We start from the raw sequence: 23,023 nt of genomic DNA on the forward strand, positions 1-23,023 counted from the left end.
CACAGATCTCAAATCCATTATTTTGCCTTTGAATTGCTTTTTTAAAAGAGCAAGAGAGTGAGAGTCACAATGCAAACCTTCATGATTTAAATCTGATGACATCACTCAGACTACATCCAACTTGTTATACAGTCTATATCTGTAACTGAATTGCTGTTAATTATAGAGTAAATTTAGAAATCTTTGAAGGCTCTTTGTTGTGTTATTTTCTCATGAATGTTCCTCTCCAACAAAACAGCAGGCACTGAACCATCACTGAGCTCTATGACTTAGCTTTACTAGGGTGTTTGCATTAAGCAAGGAGGGGATGATGCACCATGTGACAGAAAAGGGGTTTCTGAATCAGAGCATCTCACTACAGTAAATTCTAACACAATGAAAATGTGAATGGGTTAATTTTATGAGGGCAACTTTACCATTGTGTGTGAAACCCTGAATCCAGGTTCTGTCACTTCCATGTGACCTTATCTAATTTAGCTTCCTTAAAAATCATGCTGTGATTTAAACAAATATATCCGAATTACTGTGGTTGTTGCAGATATGAGGGTGGGGCCATTCAACAAGCCTTATTCACTATATGGGGGAAAAATGTAAAAACTCCTAACCCTAACCATAGCCCCTAACTGAGCCATTTAGAGGCAATGAGTAAGTTTTTTTTTTATTATTATTTTATTGTAGCAAATCCTAAAAATGTACATTATTGAGTAACACATAATTTATGTCTACTGAAGCACTCATAATATGTGCTTTTTGCAGTTGTTTTCTGTGGTTTTTGCAAGATACAGATTAAGTTTTGTCTGTGAAGGAATCTGAGTGTTTAGATAGGCCATCTAGTGGTCACAGACAAAATTACATGAAAGTGTTTCAGCACTGCATCGGCATTCAGGTGAATTATATCCTCCTGAGACTTACTGAAAACACCACAGGACCCAAAAGAAGCCTGCAGTCATTTATAACGAACACAGACAGGAACACAGACATTGTTGTTTCATATTCTGACAACAAACCTGTCTCAGACTGGCAGAGGGTATTAAAAAGAAATTTCCTGTAGCACAACATGAAGGAAATACATGTCAGAAGGAGGTGGCTCACTGGTTGCATTGCAATTAGATGAAAGTTCAAGGACAAATCACACATGCTCTGAATCATGGCTGCAGAAATGGTATTAATCCTGGTGTGAATACAGAACAGCAGCAGAACATGGAGGCGATGTTGCAGCTTACTGGACCTTGTTAAGGAGGAAATATAGCAGACATCACAGTCTTTATTAGGTAAATGGTCCTGTGTTTGATGTGTTAAAAGGCAGTCTTGTTTATTTGATAATAACACAACGTAACTTGTTATAACTGTCCAAAAAGTCTGACTATTGCACAATCTTGAGATTTTATAAACACCACTTTTTAAAAACATTTTATTTTCTGCATGGTAGACTTTTTTGAGTTTGTGAGATTTCATATAATCACAAGTGTTCCACATTCCTGTGTCACATGGAGATTGAACAAGTTTGCAAAATCTGCCTGTTAAATGCAATGAGAGGTTAGACAAAATAGATTTTATTATCTATTAATTTGTAGTGGCTATGTGTGAAATCAAACATTGACAAGCAGAAGCAAAGGGAAACTCAGGTGATCAGATTGCCTCCTTCAGTGGTTTTCACTTGAACCTGAGCCCATAGTCCTGCTGGATCCAACAGCCCTGCTGTTTAGCCCATGCATTATTACAGGACAAACTGTTCTTCAAACAAGAACAAGGCATGCATAACAAACTCAGAGGTTGCAGTGAAAAGTAATCTTTGTGAAAAGTTTTCTTCATTAAATGTGTATATGAGATAATTATGAAAAGAACAAAGCATTTCTTGCTAAGATCATAAAGTCCTGTATTCTGTTTTTGCCTTCTGATTTTCTCACATCACAGATTATTTACCATGAATTTTCTCTCATAAAGTCTGTCTGTCCTGCTCATCTTCTTTCCATTCTAAACAGTGAAGCTTGTAGAACAAAATTAGCTTTAAATTTGGTTTTATGCAAACTGGAAGAGATTGGCTGAACGGAAAACAAAAAAAAAAAAAAAAAAAATGGGGACCGGAAATCTTTCTATGCACATCTAGGGAAAATACAGTATTGTGCAAAGCCCTCATTTCTTTATTGTTCACTTCTCAGAATTTCCTTCCTTTTTTTCAACCAATTCCCCTTTTTGTCCCTTTTCTCTTTTAGCTGGTTGTTGTTATTCAGGTGAATCTGACCTCTAAGACATTTAAACAGCCTCCTGACTTGAGAGCTGTACCACTGTTGTGCTGGGATTAACAATGTAGAAATGAGCCTATTTAAAAATGCGTCTTTGACATCAACAGCCTGCACAAGGACAATCTGTTTCAATTCCTTTTGAAACATCTAAAAAATGCAAAATATAGTACAGCTTAACAGACTTATAATATTTTTGAGACGCAGCTGGACCTTCAGTTGATTCATCTACTGTTGGCTGAAGCCTCATCAGGAAATGTCTCCAGGAAAAAGATATGAAACAGGGAGAAAAAGCTAAGGTTTTGCAAAATAACACTAACTGTGGATAAATCTCTTGACAGAGGATCGAACAAAAGGCAGAAAAATCCCAAGAAGAGCTTTGAAATGTCCTTCAAAAAAACCTTGAGAACTATTCTTGAAGAATAATAAAATATTTTACAATAAAGCAAGAGTCAGATTTCCTTGCAGAAAAAAGTTGCTCAGACCACATATTCACTTTTAAGTATAAAACATTTTTATGTGTTTAATGTCAATGAATTGTTGCACATAATCCCCATTCAACAACCACTTTTAGATCTCCTCCCAGTTATTGGCAGAATGTTCATACCATAAAGAAAATCCAACCTTGTAGTGTTGCAATATGTTGGGCATTATTCTGTGGTTACACAAGCCAAATGACAGTGATGTCTGTGAAGCTTTTTGTTAAAACCCCCAAGAAAATCATGATATTATCTCTTTGATGGCTGAAAATGACAATGAATTGGGTTAAACTAAAAGTTCTCATGACCAAACAAGCTACAGATTAAACACAGTGTAATGGGAAAATGGAGCAGAGTGTGTGCAGCGGGGCTGATGATCCCTCAGTGCTTTGCTGGGGCTGTTGTAATAACAGAAAATCAAACACAAAACAGCAACCTCTCTGGTAGTTTTCTGTCACATATATCCACTTTGATTTGGTTTGAAGATATTTCATACAATCTTGAACATTTCCTGATGTGATATAAGCCCACAGCCAAACAAACAGCTCTACGAAAACACTTAAAGTAAATGTAGGTATATGAAGCCTGTAAAATCAATAAGATGATCTGTTTAACTTACAATCCAGGGACTAGTTGGACAGAGGGCTAGAGGTTAGAGCTCAACAGCATAAAATGGTGACATTATATGGACAAATATTGGATCAAACCTAATAAAACTGACATTGAAGTGCTCATAGGGCTAATTATGTGACCCCTTTCACCTTGCAGCAAGGTAGGCAGAGAGAGAAAAAGTATAAGGGAAAGTTGACAGGGGAAAGAAGACAGGGAGGAGAAAGGAGTTAGTGTGGAAAGGAGGACAAACAGACAGAATAGAAGCCTTTACATGTTTCATAAAGGGCAGGGAGGAAGCTGAAATAAGATGGATCATCCGTGTGGATCCTATGGCTGCCAGAAGAATCGCAGACTTTACATTTGTATGTTTGTGATTCAGGTTTTACTCACTGTCTCATTTATATAGTCTAATTATGGGAACAGAAAAGCTACACTCTTCAATACAAATAATGTTTAAAGAGAAGGACGTTCTTTATGGTCAGTATAAGGATATGCTCAGGATGAATAGGGTTAAGGGTGGGCAGATTAGATTAAAGTCAGGGCAAATCTTCAGGAAACAAATGGAAGTCACAGTAATGGCCCTGAAGTCAATGATATATGTCTATATGTAAAGGTAGGGGAGTAGGGGAGCCTAAACAGGAGGGGGCGAAAGTAATAAAGCCAGACAGAAAGGAAATCGATGCCCAGGTGACATAGACAAACATTTAGAAACAAAGTGTATCAACAGTAAAAGCCAGCCTGCCCAAACTCCTGCTGAAATTCAGTCCAGTCACTGAGCAGCTGAGACGGCTGTAAAGCTACACTAAGCAGCAAAAACCTTTGCTAACACACGGCAAGCTTAAACCAAATGCAAACAAACTGCACTTCTTGAATTACTATGACTTGTGACTCTGAAGACTTAATGACTGTTCCTGTAATGCAACTGTCTGGTTTTGATTGTCCAGTGATGGAAAGGTTTTATGCCTACAATAAAACAGTATATTGTGTTTCTGGAACCCTTTATTAAGCAAATGACACCTAGTGTGGTGTGTGTGTGTGTGTGTGTGTGTGTGTGTGTGTGTGTGTGTGTGTGTGTGTGTGTGTGTGTGTGTGTGTGTGTGTGTGTGTGTGTGTTGGGGGCGGGGCTTGTTTAAAGTAAATTTTTTCACGACAAAATCAGTGGTCTCACATCTTCTTTTCAAGACATAGAATGGAATGTTAGAGGAAATCCAAAAAAGACTGGGAGATGAGTCATAAAATGATGATTTTACAAACATATTTGCATTCCATGATCCCAGCACTTATATAACAATAATAAGCCTGAAAACGAAAATTATTATGGTGTATTGCTATCAAGGTATGACTCAGTCATTGCATAACACAGTTGCTTACTAAATCATATTGAGGTGATATATTTGCAGACTATTAAATGATATTAAAATGCAAAGTGAGACAGAGCATTTGCCTATATAATATCTGAGAGCACCTCAGTGATTGCTCCTGCAGGCACTGCAGTGGACCACTACCTGATATTGGTTTTCCAGTGAAAAGTTCAGAATTGAACAAGATTTCTGTGCAAAATGGTTCAGACACTTAACCACTGCTTAAATAGGTATTAAATAAGTAGACATATAAATATATAGTCATGGAGAAAAATACTCACAAATTTCATATTCATGCAGGTAGGTAATCTTTATACCTAACACAGAATATATTTATCAAGTAATGCCTTCCGACAATGCAACCCACTATGTACATTACCAACAGGCTTTTATCCTTAAGAAAAGCAGTAGAGCTGAGGTCAGAAAGATCATTTGCCCTGCCTGATTTAGGAAATGCTGCAAGAGACACCAGTTAAATGTGATTTTTAACATCTCCTTAGGAAAAGGAAAAAAAAAAGTACAAGAGCACAATTAAGTGAGAACACAGGGGCTAAAAAAAAGTGTCACTAATATCCTCTGTTCCCAATCTTAATTTGGACAACCTTATTATTCCTTTGAGATTCCAAGATAAGTCATGTTACACTAATTATAAAGTTTGTAACTCCCTCTCAGAACTTGAGATTGCATGGAGGTGAGAAAGATGTGATGCTGTCTGCATCACTGAGTTCACAGCTGCACTTTTAATTTGAGCAGCAGGAACAGGCTCTTCTCATCAGGGGAGGGGGCTCCAAGCATTTTGGGAGACAGATATGGACAGCTGGTCTGTCCTAATTTGCGGAAGTTATTTAAAGTTAATTTATTACCAAAGAAACTTTGGTATAACAAGAATGGCTGATATGAATAATTGAAGATGCCACCAGGCTGGCCTGCCGATAAAACTTAGCTGAACAGAGGGGCCAGCAGAGGGGATGATGAAGTGATAGAAATCAGATATACAAAGCAGCAACCTCACTTAAAAAGCAAGATGGAAGCTTTAAAAATACACGTTATACACTGTTCATAGTCATAACTTTTCCTTCACGCAATGCCTGCACTTTACTCACATTATATATATATATAATTTTATTATTATTATTTATTTATTTATTTATTTTTTGGCTCAACCCAAAAAAATTTTTAGGATGGAAATCAAATTTGTTATTTGACATGACGTAGTCTAATCTCCCAAATCCACACTCTGCAGTCTTTTAAATGTAATACAATTGTCCCACCGTTTTTAGTTGTCTCTTATGAAGATGAAATGAATCAAGTTATATTGCACAACTTTTTAATATGCAACATGTAAAAACAAGCTATGTGATTTAGGCGTTCTGTGGCTTTTTAAGAACAGTCATCTGAAATATATGAAATTATAAACTGTTTCTTTTATATGAGCAGATCTTGACTATTAGCATACAAAATGAAAACAGAACACCCAAGAGCTAATACAATTAAACCAAAGTTTATTTAATTTTATTTTTGCAACAGGCATTTTGTAATTTGCACTGTAAGCTGCCACACCAGCTTATTGTACTCTCAGAAGTTAGCACTGAACTACTGAATTTGAATTATGTACAGAAATTGCAGTTTTTACCACTTTTCAAGTTTCTGCAAATAAGCATATTCAGCAAAAAAAAAAAAAAAAAAAAAAAAAAAAAAAAAAAGTGTTTGAATTTTGGACCCAGGCAAACTTTATTGGTTTTAAAGTGACCAAAACACTGCTGCCAAATAGCAACTCTGTATGTGGTACATTTTCAGGAATGCTGAAAACTATATAAATAAATAACATGGTGCGTTCTGGACAGAAATTTAGCAAGTGTAATATAAATAATCATTTAAATGTCCACCTTTTTTTTTTTTCTTTTTGTAAAACACATCCTGGGTAGTCTGCACACAGAGGACACAGCTTGAATATTTACACCCAAATCACAGTTTAAAGGAATGTCTGCTTTGAATAAAAAAAGCAAAAAAAAAAGGTTTTATTTCTCTGCTAAGTCATTGAAAAAAGAAACACTTTTGGTTCAGATTTAGCTACATAAATATGTCTCTTAGTGGCGGTTGTGTGTGTCTGCGTATGTGCTCATAAGCATGGATGCTCAGCTTTGGCAAGTCAAAGAAACATCTGAAAACATCTGCAAAAGCTCTTATCAGTAGCTACATGATTTCTGATTCAGTCATTACATAACAAATAATCTTAGAATTTGCTATTAACACAGCAAGTAATTTGCTACAATGATTTTCTTTAACAGTACCAGGTTATAAGCATACCCCCCCTCCCCAATATCTCTAAAAATAGCTACATACAATGCATTTTTGTAGGCATGATTTTTACTATGCTACAAAAACAAGCAATCTTTCTAGTCACTATAGTAAATGTCAATTTAGATGGGAAGCAAAATGAAAAAAAAACAACAAAAAACACAGTATTATAATAACATGTATTTAAAATATTGAATCTTTTCCAGTTTCAAACATGTTAAATTAAAATTTTTGGTCAATACAGACGTGAATACACATACTCAAAATCAAACAAAATTTCTGAGGACAGTTTAATTTAATTTTTAATCTGAGCCATGTTGAGAAGATCTGTTATTCAAATAAAGGCATTGTAAAGACTGAGATCCCAAAATTGTGGTGCCGAAATGGCCTCTTTGGAGAGACCTCAGCAGTACTGTCTGTACTACAACCACTCTAATGTTCTTTCACCTTACCAGAGTTGGCTTTGCAGAGATAATGTTCACATATTGTACTATGATTTTATAGAGGTTTAGAGCTGCAGCTGCATCATTTCAAAGAAACATCCTGAAAATGTTTTTTTTTTTTCCTTTGGCAAGCCTGAAACCTTTTCATTTGTGCTATGTGCCATCTTAATGTATTTTTCAACAGTATCTCACATACAGATATTTACATATCTCAAAGTGTTTCCTTTACTAATACTCCAAATGTATCAAATAGACCTTGTGGTTGCAGGAATATTCTCATTTAATAATGATTATGCAATTTTTGAGACCTAAAATAGGCACAAGGGTAAATGGGTTTATCTTAAATAACAGCTTATCAGAACTAACCAAAATAGATTAGAACAGGAGGTAAAGGTAGGTTTTCAGTTTGCTCCCCATCTAAGTATGAGTTCTTCAAAGTGCCACAATTTCACTTTAAACCAGGAAGAGTGATATTCCATTCAAATCTGTCAATTCAGAAAGCACATCGTCTCTCTGAAACACAAAAATAACTTTCAAACAGTCACTTTCAACACACAGCTGATAATGGAATGAAAATTTTTGTTATTGTGCTCAACTCTATGACTTCCCACTGACATTCCTCCATTCCTATACTTTTGTCACAAACACTAACAGCAGAAAGCAAAGTCTTGCTGGAGCTTTATGTTCAGAATTGAATGGATTTAAATTGGAATGCAATCTGATCCTGGTTTGAAACATAAAACAGTAGTTTTATATCATCCAAAACAGCAAAAGTCCTCCACTTTGATTGTACCATTGGCGATCACTGAAAAAGAAGTTCCTGTTTGGACTAGTTATTTCATTCTTGTAAAGCTTCCAAGGACGATCTCCACCTGTACTCAAAAGTCCCTCAGCTACGTTTTCAGTTTCATTCCAGAAATTGTTGAACATTCATTCCACAGCTTCTTTCCTAAAATACAAACAATCCAACAGCTCAAACACCAAAAACAAACAAACAAACAAAAAAAGATTATATTTTCATGTCTGTTTGAGTAAGAACATGGAAGAGGGGAACAAAGAATCCATACATTTGGAGCATAAATCTCAATGCATACACGGTTTACCCCGAGTTAGTAATAGTTGTTTAAGCAGGCCGTGATACAAGGCGCTGATTACTGTTAACAGGAACCTTCTAAGACACAGAGATTTTTACTGTATACATTTAGGTTTTCATGAACATGGTTGGAAAGTACATCAAAACTATAAATAAAAGTCTGATCATTTTAAAGACACAAAATTGAAAAGAAAAAGAAAGTTTTTTTGCACAGCATACAAACAGTTGCTGAATTTGTGCATTTGTTTTTTTTTTCCCATACACAAAACAAAACAGTGCTGTCTCAAATAAACAAACACATAAATAAATAAATTAATAAATAAATAGTAATAGATGCATGTTTCCACTTGAATTCAATAAAAAGTAAAGGGACTCTAAGATAGTAATGTTTGCCTTTGCTGTATTACCCAGCACCACCCTCCCTCCCTCCCCTCCATCTTCTTATAAATGTTTTGGAAGCCTTATTACAATTATACAATATTGCTTTTACCATTTTAAGTAATGCAAATTGCAGGCACAAAGCAATTTGCAAACAAAAGCATGCATTTAAGTTTTGTTGAAGTTGGACAATGTGGTAATTTAACAGTTATTTTCATGTTTTTTTTTTTCTTTTTTTTGTGCTTAATGGGCAAGATGAATAACTAGAGGTAAACATTGTCAGAGCAAATCACACAATGGCACAGTATCTTTTAAATGCCATTTTAAGATTTGGTAGCTTTTTGGATGCTGTTTCACACTTCCAATTATTTGATTGTGGTTACCCATAAAAGTCTAAGCAACAAGTAACTATTGACAACTACTTGGTAAATATTAGGCTTTCAGAACTACATGGGTAAGGTTTGGAAAGCATCATAACTTGTGTTAAATAAAACATTATAATAACTGAGTGCAATAAAATATCTATATTTTGGATTAATTCCAAGGACATTTCCTGGATTGGACACATGAATCAGAGATAAATGCATCACTTTAAGAGTTATGAAGGGTTGCAAGACAAAATCAGAGAAATAAAATCAGATTTTTTCACTCTTTGGAGACCATGTCATGTTTTGCCACAAATCATCCATTAGACAGAAAAATCTACAGATCTACATGGACATTAATCCTCAAAAGTATTTCTGCACCTGCCCTGGAATACCTTTAATCACTGTAGATAAAATATTTTTTTAACTTGTTCATACAATTATTTGAAAACAGTTAAGATACAGTATAATAAAAGTAGTCTTCCCAACCATGTCCATGAATCTAAAAAAAGTAACAACTGCAAATATGGGAAAAATGGAAGTCTTCTAAAAGAAAACAGTTTTGTGGACACGCTTCCCGTTTCTTGCTGCTTCACATTGATGCCCATGTATCATTTCCCTGATGATGAATATTCCCACCAGAGACCCCCGTAATTGTTTTGATGCTAGTAATCATCATATTCCTAACTCATTGCCCTCCCATGTTCCCTCTGTGTTAAAAGTTTTGTTAATTAAACATCTGTCTTAACATCAGCAGTGAGTCATCCGTTCGCCCACCTGCCTCTTCCCCTCCCCTCTTTTGTTTCCTCGTCTCTCCTCTTTTTGATTGTAAACCTCCTTCCTTCTGCTACTCTGCTGCAACCCTCTGCCCACACACTCTGAGGGTACAGGATTTGTGTCTGTGTGCATGTGTTGTGTATAAGAGCTGTAAAAGAGCCAATGTAACCCCACCCCCCCATACACACACCCCACCCCACCCCCGACCTTTACATCCCTCCTGTTCTCCCTGCTTAAGTATCCTAGCATGGAGATGCACTCATTCGTGTGTGTGTGTGGTAGCGAGGAGGGAGCACGGCAGCAGGTGGAGCCACCATAGGCAGGGACTGGGGAGGACCGCTCGGGTGAGGGTGAGGCTGAGAGTGGGTGTGGGCATGGGAGGCTCTGGGTAGGGTGGAGGTGGCACCTGGGTGAAGAGGGTGTGGATAGGAAGATGAAGTGGAGGAGGAAGAGGCTGGCTGGAGCTGGTAGCTTGCTGCCGATGAGGGCCCAGAGGAAGAGGGGGTTGCCTGGGAGCTGCTGCCTCCCTTGGAAGGCTGCTGTGGTGGTGGAGTCTGGTTGAGCTGGATGGAGATGTCAGAGGAAACATCGGAGCCCCTGCGGCCCCGCTGCGGTGGAGCCCATGAGTCTGGATGGAGGTACTGCCCACTGTAGTCGCTGCAGTCAGACATGCGGGGACGGTAGAGAGCAGGGTGGGGGCGGTAAAGCTCCTCCTCAGCATAACGCTTCATGAACAGGTAGACAGACATCACTCCTGCACCCTGGAACAGAGATCAACACATACAGAGGTATAACAGTAGCATAAACATTTCTCCTTCAGATGGAGACAAAAATAACTGAGATTAACTCACTTTTTTTAATGGAGTCATTTTTAAAATTACTATTTTTTTATTGATGTTCCTGATCTATTTATCAGCTGAAATGACATCCCCTGACATGTCACATTTCTCCACATTTCTCTTTATAAAATGGATATTATAGACAGCATACTCAGTAACATGTTTCATGACATTACAAACAGGGATACAGCTTAAAACCAACCTTTTTGCTACTACTGTATGCACCACATACAATCATAAACATCTTATTTAAATATAATAACAAAATACAAATATGCAAACGTATCAATAGTTTAATCAGAGCAAACAACATGCTGCATGGCGGATGCAACATTGTTTTATTTTCAATTAAACTTTTTAAATGGTTTGTAATTATTTTTTATGCATATTCTATTAATTTATTTTTTAGTCTGGCATTTTCTGCTTTATCATATACAAATCACTTGAATAAAATAGCTGGACTACCTTTCAAATAAAGCAGCTATCTGCAGCCTTCTCTGTTTAAACGTCCTTCTCTGTTGCATTGCTGTTTAATGTCATTATCAATTAATTTTCCTGATATTTTACTTTTACCATGGATAGCAACAAGTGTCAGAAAGCTATTTTAACATCCACAAAAGTCAAGCAAATGAAGTGTTTTGGTGACTGAATGTGCATCATCATTAAAATAACAAAATATAGTCATGTAAAATAAGACTAAGGTCAGTCCGTTTTATTAGCCTACCCTAAGTCATTTGTGGCCACAATGACTTGGGCTGTTTTTAGAAGTTTTCCATAGAAACAAACTTGCTACAGACCGATTCAGTAACAAACCACAACTGAGCGATATGGGTGGCTACATAAATCCAATAATTAGAGTGCAGGACTGCCATGCATGGATGACCACAGATAGAATCAAAGCAAAATCCTCTCACATAGTAAACAAACATGCTCTGAAAATATAATTAAATAAATGAATGAACACATGATACTTCCACTGGTATGTTATTCTTCAATCAGGAACATTATGGAAAATGTAAAAAAAAAATGTAAAAAACAGAAATAAAATATAATATGAACAGTTTTTTTTTAAGCTCCCTGGTGTCTCAGGCGAATGTTTATAAAGGCAGCTCACATACTTATCAGGGTAGCAGAGGTCAGTTCTCGTGTTGACTTGGAGGTCTGCTGACCCCGGACCGCTGCCTGCCATGGCTAACCCTAACCCCTGACCCGTAAGGACTTTATAAAGAACTCTTTTGATTCCCCTTGAAGGTCTTGTCAAATGTTCTTTCTGGGTCAGTGTGTTAGGGTCTTGGTTCAGTCAAAAATATGACAGTTCTCACCTTTTCAGGGACATAAACATGCCCTTTTCTTTTTTCTGTTCATAATAATCATCGTATAACGTGTGATTGCCCTGTCTGCAGGACTTTGGGCTACATATTATGTCTAGTGTTGTAGGACGTGTGTTATTTTGGACCTGGGATGTAAACGACTACTAATTTCACACAGAGGATGTTTATAGTTGTTGCACAACGATCTTGAGTAATTTAAAGTCAGAGAAGTCACCCTGATCATCAGGGTTACCTCAGGTTGCTACCCAGAGAAATCTGAGAGCTGAACTTTTCAGTTTGCTCTGGCAGGATTTGGCTTTCCTCCCTTCTTTTAAAACAGAATACCTCCTATCCTTGTTCAGCTCAGGCCAGTCCCAATCATCTATTTAATTAGATTGTTGTATTTTATTAAGATTGTTTGAAGGGGTGCTCCTGAAGAACAATGATTGCTGTTTTGGTGTTCTGATTGGTTTTAAGTCGAGAGACAATGTGGAAAAAATCTTAAAAAGAAATTTTAAACACCAGCATCAGCAGCACCATTCTACTTGAACTATAACACACCACCATCAGGAGGTGGACCAGTTCAACAAATCACTCATCATTTTTCAAGTAGTTGACAAAAAGGCTGGAGGCTCCATGCTGAGATTATCACGAATGTATTCATGTTTTTATTTGGGCATCTGCTGAGGCTTTTCAGCTCATTCTCTATTCATCCATAACATTATCGCAATAACAACTCTGAAACATGTTGATGGATGAGTGTATTTGTGTATGTGTGTGTGCATGTGTTTAGATACAACCATTGGAAAGACAAGTAGAGAAACAGAAGAACAGAAAAAAGATAAAGTCAGACAACTAAGTAGAGAATAAAAAAAAAAAAATACATCAAAAATTGAGGAAAAGATGAATAATAAGAAGCACAAAGAAAAAAAGAACAATAATGAGGGGAAATGTTAATATATGAAGAACAAAAAGATGGAAGATGAATGAGGACATTAAGAGAAAAACTATTAGCAGATAAGATGCGAGAAAGAAGAAATAAGTGGGTGGAGGTGGGAAAAACAGGATTAGAGAGAAAAACAACTGATTGGAAAAAAGACTTAAAGGAAAAAGCTTAAAGAAGAGAGGAGAAGAACATAAAAGATGAGCTGAGAGACACCAAGGATGGCAAAAGAAATTAAAATAGACATTAAACAGTGAAAAAGAAGATTAAACTGATGCAGAGGGCAAGAGGAGAGGGGAGGAGAGCAGAGGGGAGAAGAAGGGACAACTGCTGATTAAAACTAAGCGACGAGACAAGATAAAAGTAGAGGACATATTGAGACAAGTCTGGAAGAAAAGAGGCGATATGAGGAAAGAGAACATGAGTTGGAGGAAAGGCTTAAAAATGGGAGGCATGAAGGATAAAAGAGGTGCAGCAAAAATGCCCCCCCCCTCCTTCCTCCGACAAGGAATGTTCTGATGCATATAAAGTGGTGCTGCGACAGAGCTGCTGCCCTCAAGTATTCAAGCTATTAACATTTATGAATATTGATGTGAGCGGGGATGACGAACTCCTACGCTGGCACTTTTTTAATGTGTGTTTAGCTGAATAGGGCTACATTTCATAAGCTTCAAGCAGTGTGTGTGTGTGTGGATTCACTTGCTTGAACATGTGTGTTTATCTAAACTGTGTTTGGTTAACATCCAAGCCATATTCTAAACCATCTGTGTGTGTGTGTGCGTGTGTGTGCGTGCGTGCACCGACTTTGTAAATGTTAAGCATCAGTACATATTTGTGTCACTGTGAATTGCTCAGCATGTGCAGCTCCAGAGTGTGCAGAGAAAATAAAAACACTACAAATGCTTCTTTTTTGCATTCTCCTGCCATGCAGCATCCCATGCTTTCATGCATAAACAGCGGTTTGGGTTTGTTGGTGTGTGTGTGCTTAAATCACCTCTTTGAGCAGGAAGGAGGAGGCGGCAAAGGCAAAGGACCAGCCGTAGTGGTAGTGGAAGAACTGCTCAGGTTCTCTGGGTCGATTCATCACCTCGTCATTAATACTAGAAATATATAATACCAAACCCACAACCAGGCTGAGACCTGCAGAGAACAAAAACAAATACACATACTGTATATTAATATGCATTTGTTACAGAGGAGTAGAGCCCTTTATAATTTCATTACAGACTGGATCCTTGGAATCTTTATTCATTCTAAATCATAAACATCCTGTTATCCATTTTAAATCTTATCAGCCCGTAAATTGGACTTCTTCTCCTCCTTTATCATGTTTTCTGATCACCATAAAAACAAGGTTCTTTTGAGTCATGTGAGTAAGTTAATTCAGGTGTCTCCAGACACATATTTATCCTAAATACCGGAAGTGATGCGGCAATGACATAATATCGTAATACAAACAAATAATTAGCATTTGAGCTACATGCAGGAAGTCAGTGGTGGTTTATTAAGGACAAAAACTACACAGAATGTTTTGATGACACCGCAAACAGAGCAAAACCTTGTTTGTTATTAAAAAACCTCTTTAATTTTATTCTCCTTCACTTTATGAGATCTGGCTTTTGTAGAAATAATGTGCATACCGTACTATGATTTAGAAGTTTAGAGCGACAGCTGTATCACTAAGAGATATTCATATTTATCCTAAATGTGTTTGCTTCTATTTTTAGGCATGCCTAAAATGTTTCGTATTTATGATATATGCCATTTTAATTTATTCTTCCAGGATCACATATACTGATATTTATATATCTTAACAAACCTCACAACAGTCCCCTTTACTATGGCTCCTAAATAATTCAAATGGACGTTGTGGTTGTAGAAATATACTCCTACTATACTACTATACATAATTTTTAAGGCCTAAAAATACCAGAACAGGACACAGGGCTCAAAGAGTTTAGAAAAAGGTGCTTTTGTACATGTAAAGGTTGCCATCTAAAATTAAGTATTTCAAAAAGTTGATCCATATGCATTTTTACTACTTAATCTTGACTTCTTATTAACTGCACACAGGCTGAAGAATAGTTTTGGCAAAAATGTTGCAACGTACCGAGCATGCCAGACAGAGAAGTGGATTGCGGAAGAAGCAAAGCAGGAAAAGTGCTGGGACTCATCTTCTTTCTGCACTGCATTTAGGAAATTCAAATTGATAAATAAAGTTTTCTTGGGACATTTGATAAAAATTAGTTTTCCTAAGTCTTAACCAAGTGCACATTCAACAATTTCACACTATCACTATCATGTAATATGTCTCTAGGCACCACTATATTGGCTGAGTGGTCGTCTTGTAACCCAAGGGTCACCATGCCCATGTCGATATGTCCCTGATCAAGACACCGAACCCCTAATTGCTCCTGATGGGTCCTGATTAGTGCCTTGCATGGCAGCCTCTGCCATCAGTGTGTGAATGTGTGTGTGAAGGGGTGAATGTGACGTATATGTAAAGCGCTTTGGATAAAAACGCTATATAAGTACAGACCATTTACAATTTTTCATTTTATTACTTTCTACTTATTTTACTACTTTCACTTCTTTTATTGCTTTTTACTTTGTGATTACTTACTTACTTGAGAGATTTTCTGGTAAAAATATCCGTCTATGTGTTTACATACTTCAGAAATAATTCTGGTTCTCTGTATTTGTTCTTTCACATCTTCTGAAAAGAGACTGACTAGCATGACTATACATGACTGGAGATAAAGGAAAAGTCACCTTTTAATCCCACCTTCATGAGTCCAGAGGATATGTCTTTGGGTAGGAGGTCAGGGATGTTCATATACAGTAAATAAATCACCACTTTTAGCCACGTTGCAACACATTATTTTGGGGGACAATTTCTTAAACATAAGCTGAACTTGTTCTCAATAAACTGTGCCAAGAGGGATTTTTCCAAAAGACAAACAGTTTCATACTTAAGGCAACACAAAAACCAGTAGAACTGAAAAGCTGCATACTCCAGATGAACATATTTAAGAATATGATAAAAACAAAAAGAAGCAAATAAAAAAATACAAATAAGAAAACCAAAGGGTGTGAGGCAAGTGCTGCATTTCCCTTGTTACTTTGTAATACTAATCTCATCTGAATGGGACTTTAATCTCTGTGTATTTGTGTATTTGCGTGTGTGTGTGTGTTTGTGTGCATTGCAGCTGGAATAATTAATGAAAAACCCGTTTGGGTTGTACTTTGAATAGACTGAGAAAACCCAGACAACAGGAAATGCTGTGGCAAAGAGATAAACAAGAACAAAGTCACACATACACGCTCATGAACATTCACATGTGCTTATGGCCAAAAATCACTGCTACAAAAGACACACACACACACACACACCAACACCCACACACACACACATACAGAAAGAGAATACAAATCCTTTTGCGTGCACACAAACGCACATCCAGACACACTGTGAACCCTCATTAGGACTGCGCTGCTTCATTCCCTGTGGACAGACTAACTACTACAGCTGACCTGCAAAAACCTTCGTCAGTTAGCCCTGATACGCAGCAAAAAAGATGTATTAAGTAGCCACTGAAATAATCTGTTTAGATGCTGTTTATCTCTGCAAAATATGTCTGATCAGGGATGCAAAACTCTTAGCTACCTAAGATTGAAATAAAAATGATTAAACAGCACCATAAAGAGTCTAATTTTTCCTCCAGGTCTAATACACTTCCTTATGAATTAAATTGGTAGGTTTAAATTTATCCTGAAGTAAAATAAGTACAAAAGGGTGCAATGTCACAGTATGGCCATTAGATGACAGTGTTGAGACTTAATGTTTTTAAGCTTCAACCTCGTCAACATGAATGCTTGAATGAGCTTGCAGAGGCATGGAAAGGAAAAAAAAAACACATGAAAGGGAGGAAAAATAGAGAGAAAGAGAGGAGAGAAAAATTACTGGAGGAAGGACAAATAGGAGGGAATGGCTGAAACAGCTGGTCTGCAGACACCATGTTATAACCTGATGGTGAACTGCGACTGGTGAGGAGCAAAATATACAGACAAACATGAGCAACTGCAGATGATGCAGCAGTCATGGGACATTTTTAAAAATGCTTCTGATTTCTGTGTTTTTACTTCCCTGCTGTGATTAAAAAGTTTGCAGTGTTGCTTTAGAAAAGCACAACTCTTTTTGTATACAGAGTGAAAGCAATATTGACTAAAAAGAATTATAAGTGTTGTGATGTTGAAATTTCAGAGGAAAAATTGGCAATAAATGATTATTGATTCCTGAGTTTATTTTTTCTATTTGTCATGAACAATGGAACTGAAATTTCAAGCAATTTCTACAGAGCAGTTTTTAAGACTTGGACAAATCCTAATATTACTCATCGTTCAAATTACCTTATGAAGTGGAAAAATATGAGTTTACTTTCTTTTTTCCACATGTTTTCTTTCCAAAAAAAAAATAAAAAAATATGATTCCCCTTCTTTGCTTCTTCTTTTAGAGAAAATAAAGGTAACACAATGACAGACACATGAAATATTGCTTTTCTTTATCATTGTCAAACTGCTTTAAAATTTCTCTTTAACAATTTTAAATATGTAGTAAATTGATTTGAACTTTAAAAGTTTTGTCTTTTTTTTCTTTGTGTGTTAATTTGCACCTATACAGTTTGCTGTGTGTTTCAGATATGCATATTTATCTGAGCATGTTGAGCATGTGCAAGCACAACCATGTTTTTGCCCATTTTGGCTTGGTGACAAACTATGACATCATATGTCCAGTCAGCAGTCCACCATGCTAAGCCAGCATCTGTGAAGTAAAGCTCCCTCACACACACACATACACACACACACACAATAAATAAGTAAAAGAAGGGTGGAATCAAAGGCACAATTTTTATGTTCATCAAAAGAAATTTAAACTGATTCATGACCAGTAAAAATAACAAAACACCTGGTGATTATTTCAGATGATTTCTTAACTCGTTGCTGCAGGTAACTGACCAAAAAACATCAGAGGTGTCCTGCACTGACACAAAGAGGTGACATCACCCTGTTGGCTGCAGCTACACCCCTTCCCGACATGACTAATATAAATGAGACAGAATGCTTTTACAGCTTCAGTCTCTCAGTAAACTGACAGAAGACTTGAAACAGTCAGGCTACATAGATTAGATCTACAAAATTAATTAGTTTACTACTCTAAGAATGTTGTCTGCATGGTGGCTTTGAGCATTCCTCCCTTGACTGATCCAGGTAACCAAGCATTACTATCTGATGACCTTTACTCCCCTTCTACAGCTGATTCAATTCCAACAATAGTACCCAGCTCAAAATCCTCAAAATGAAACCTGGAGACTCTACTTTATCTTTAACATGGTGGTGAGTCCTCAATAAGACCAAAGAAAACTCAATATCTGGGCCAGGCAACATCAGAGGCCACACCCTGGCATGGTGCCCTGAGCAGGGGTTTTTCAGCTTCTATTGCCGCCCTTACTGGCCAGTGACATAGTCCCCCAGCCATGAAAACACTCCCCAGTAATCCTATATCCAAAGAAGAGCAGCAGTATCAAGGCCCTGAGTGGCCTCTGACTTTGGTGCTTAAATCTTTGCAATGAAGGCCAAAAAGCAAGACTCGCCGATAGAGCCTCTTCAGTTGGTGTACAACTCAGGAAGATGGGTTTATAATGCCAATATTTTACCAAAGACACCATTCAGCGGATCTTAAACTTTCTGGTCAACTGCACCTTCTTTGGCCTCCTTTATGGCAGCAGCAACAGGATCATCTTAGGAAGCATTAAAGTGTAACTACACCCGCTACTTTTTTGCATAACTCTACCCACTGCCAAATTTTGAAAAATGCCAGAAACTGCAAGGAGGTCTGGGAGGGATCTTGGGGCAGAAAGTGGGTGAGTGGTAAATACACAGGCAGAAATTTTTAAATGACAGACAGCAGCTCAGCAGCCACTAGAGTGATGGAAAGATACAGATTCACAAAGCACCTACGCCACAGAGCGATCTTTGATCTTTGAGCTTGCACAGTGGTGGAAGAACAAGGTGGTCCTGAACCGTATCAGTCTAAGCCGTTAGCACTGTTGCTCCGACAGGCTCTGACAAGTTGTGACGACTCGCGGCAGGTTGTGGCAGCTGCCAGACTTTCCACTGCAAGTAGCCACTGCTACAATTTGAGCTGCTGTCCAAGTTTACCTCTATGTTATGAAAAATAAAACCAGATTTTATCCACAATATTTAATTTTTTAGAAAGATTACAAATTTTAACAATAGTATGGGCGTCTTTCATTACAATTAAGTAATACTATTTTGTTTGCAGCTCAAAAAACACATTTTGGGGTGCACTACCCCTTTAAGATACGGTGCGTAAGAATTACTGATATCTAGTCATAAAATTCGGTAAAGAAATTACTTCAAATGCTACGCACAGTTATGAATAGACGGTGGCAGGCAGTGACCAAAATTCTTCCATACAAAACATGTTTTCATCTGCATGTGGATGTAGTGGAATCAGGTGCAGCGATGACTGCGTTACTGGTAACTGCCAAGTAGATATAAATTGTTCATTGGAATAGGATAAAAATAATAATAATAATAAATAACAGTTACTCTATACAATTAGATACCAATAGAAACATAGTTTTTAATGGTGCATTACACTGATCTTTGATTTTGTTACACACTGCACCTTAAACTCTTTGGGAGCCAACAACATCCTCAGAAGAGGACAATGATAATCTGATCCAAAAACCACTAAAAACCCTACCTGCTAGAGCAGCAGACTCTCGGCTCAGCTGGAAGAATCATACCAAACCCTTCATATATTATGTTTAGTTTGAGTGGCTCCCCCTAGAACACTAGCCTCGGCTGCAAAACTCAGGGGAAGAAAGCAACCTTTGTCTCCATGGCAATTAAAAAATCTCCTTAACACTCATCTATTAGGATGTATGTTATGCTTCCTCATACAATATGCTTTACATCTTCTGGTGTGCTTATGCCACACCAGAAGAGTTTTCATTATCCAAGGTATAAATTGCTGCGCTGGGCTTCTCATGCTTCAGTCTGATTTGCATGTTACCATAAGGCATGTTAGTCTTGCACCTGCAGAACTTGCTATTTCTCCACTTTACTTGCACTAATTTCGTCTTCGGTTAGATTATTATGTGTACAGTAATTTATTTTTGTATTCCACTTTCTTAAGTTCTCCACAACTTATTATTTTTTTGTTATGACATGTTGTTCTCAATAGTTCTGGTTTACTTTATCACATTCCTTTGCTTGCCTAACAATGGCCCCTCAGGGACAAGTAAAATGTTTTGGACTTTTTTAAATTGAGTTTCATCCAGTAAATTTCCACTCAGCTACGTGTCTGGAATAGATTGTGACTGTGCTGAAGACTGGTGTGCTGTCAGTTTACTGCAGTAAAGTGATGGAGAGAGTTTTGGTTCTAATCAGGAACCCATCGTCCTGAAAAAAAAAAAAAAAAAATCAACCTCATCATGACTGACATGCTGCTTAAAACGCCACATGTCAGGAAAGTCACTTTCTAAACTGTTTGATTTGAGGTGAAGTAAAAACCTGCAGCCAAACATCAACTTGCCTCTGTCCGACAGATTCCCGGCAGAAAACTATTATTTGGAATTAAATCCCACTCACTGTTCAGCCTGCAGCAAGAGCAAGGTATGGTCTGACAAGCTGTCAGCTTGGAAAGACAATGACGAGTCGCAGATTGAATCTTTCATCCAGTGAGCTGTCTTATTTTTATCATCCATTAAGAATGTTGAATTTTGACAAGCATGCCTCTCGTCATCTCTGCTGTTGTGTTGTATCTTACCTTAGGTGATAGCTGAAGGAGGAGTTTGACACTTTTACACAGAACTTCAATCTTTTTGCATGTTTCTAGCGCAGACATACAGCATACTCCTCATATAAGGTAGATGACTGCAATGTGGAGTTGTTATATGGCAAGATGTTACAATATGTGGCCAAGAAGGTGGAGCTGCTTGGATATGTTAAAACCAAATTGGACAAAAACGTGAGGGCTAATTTTTACATCTCTATTACACTTTCTCTTTCTATATATCTATATATTGATATAGATACATATATAGAGATTTATTAAAGATTGTATCAATATCTTTTTAACTCTATAGATATAGATTGAGATTTTTAGGACTAGTGAATCAATTTAATGATATAATGTCTTGTAGGACAAATTTGCTGACTTTATATTTAATGACGACTCTACAGTTGATAGCCTTTAGGGCACTTCTGTTTCCCACCCAATACCATATGACTAAATCCATGTTTTATAAAAAGTCCATGGTTTGTTGTCCTGAAGAACTAAAGAGATGTGCTTCTTTATGTGTTTCCCTTTTTATCTTAAAGTCCAGGTTCATAGGGCCTTATCTTTTCTGAGTCTTTACTCACCAGACTGCAGCAGATTGTATCAACTATGGTGACACAACTTACTTTAACCCTTAAACATGTCTTCCCAACCTACCTACATTAAAAACTTATTTATTAATCACATGAGAGTGGCTAAGTTAGCATGGACCTTGTATTCAAAATAAAAGAAAGGCTTTGTGGGTAACCTGGTTTTGGTATTGGTGTGGGAAGCAGCAAAGCATAACCTGGCTGCAGCAATAAAATGCATTTATAGTCAGTCAGTAATCTAATCCATTATGGTTTATTTGCTGAGGTTGGTGCATTATGTTTTAAATCTTTTACAGTCATGTTTTATTGTGGGGCGAATATACTAAATTCACTGATTTCCAGAGTATATGTAGAGTGATCTATTCTTCAAATGTGAAGAGTCCCCAACACTTTGAAATAATGTGAATTAGGAATGTAATTATGATCTAGTTTGTGTAAACAGTCTCGCAAAAAGACACACACACACACACACACACACACACACACACACAAAAAATCAATTTATTAATAAAAAAATCACACCCAATCCTGCCAAAAAAGTCCCAACACTAAAATCCAAACACTTGAGGAACTGGCAGAAAAAAAAAAAATCCAAAAGAGTGGCTTTTATATGAGACTGCATCTGTGTATCACTAAATTAAATTTGACACTGCTAAGTAGCCACAAGAAGAAGAAGCTCATTTAGTTTTAAAATGCTTTCTGTAAACATGGAATTGTTTCAAGAAATGTGTGTCTAACACAAAACCACTGGTACCGTAACACTGCCACAGAAAAACACCCAAAATAACAATTAGACCTGACATGTTGTATGATGTAAACAAACAAATGATTTGAATAAGAAAATGAAAAGAATCAACATTTGTGTGGATTTTCTTTTAACAGATTTGCTGTACAAGCCATATCATGTTCAGCAGCTTCAGCAACACAAACAAAACCCTGTAACCCACCAATATTGTAGCTGCTGGGAGAGGTTGTGCATGCAGTTCAGGGAAAGGTTAGTTTATCGGTTTAAGAAAAACGTATGTATGGGTTTGTTACACAGAAACAAAATGGCGAGATTTTCAGAATCATTGACACCTGGTTTAAAAAATTGTTTTCTCGGGTACCCAAAGCACCGGTTGCATATGGACAAAAAACTTTAGCAGGTACATCTAAACTCATCTCTATCTAGACATTCTCTTAAATATTTGCAATTTTTGAGCATCTAATTGTATAAATGAACTTGTATAAAACCCCACATTTTCTCAGATTTTTTATTGAATTTTTTAATATTCCATTAAATTATAAAAGTTGCATTCTGCATTTTTTCTTAAACTTGTTAATATTTCCTTGTATTGATTGATCTATCTATATCTATTGATTTTGTCTCGTAATAATTGTTTAAAGATGAAATATCTCAGGCATTAGAAAACTTGCTAATCTATT

The 23,023-nt window shown here is 36.9% G+C and overlaps 1 protein-coding gene across 2 annotated transcripts in view; it reads right to left on the bottom strand.

Moving 5' to 3' along the window:
- Positions 1-9,213: 9,213 nt before the first annotated feature.
- Positions 9,214-23,023, bottom strand: part of cacng7a (calcium channel, voltage-dependent, gamma subunit 7a) — a 37,729-nt gene continuing 23,919 nt past the window's right edge. For both annotated transcript variants that reach the window (XM_042012637.1, XM_042012638.1), the window contains 2 exons: positions 14,133-14,278; positions 9,214-10,807 (listed from right to left, as the gene is read on the bottom strand). In XM_042012637.1, the coding sequence (XP_041868571.1) occupies positions 10,289-10,807; positions 14,133-14,278 (665 nt within the window). In that variant the 3' untranslated portion in view covers positions 9,214-10,288. The remainder of the gene's footprint in view (positions 10,808-14,132; positions 14,279-23,023) is intronic.

This window comes from Melanotaenia boesemani, chromosome 17 (assembly GCF_017639745.1).
Source record: "Melanotaenia boesemani isolate fMelBoe1 chromosome 17, fMelBoe1.pri, whole genome shotgun sequence".
NCBI classification, from domain to species: domain Eukaryota; kingdom Metazoa; phylum Chordata; class Actinopteri; order Atheriniformes; family Melanotaeniidae; genus Melanotaenia; species Melanotaenia boesemani.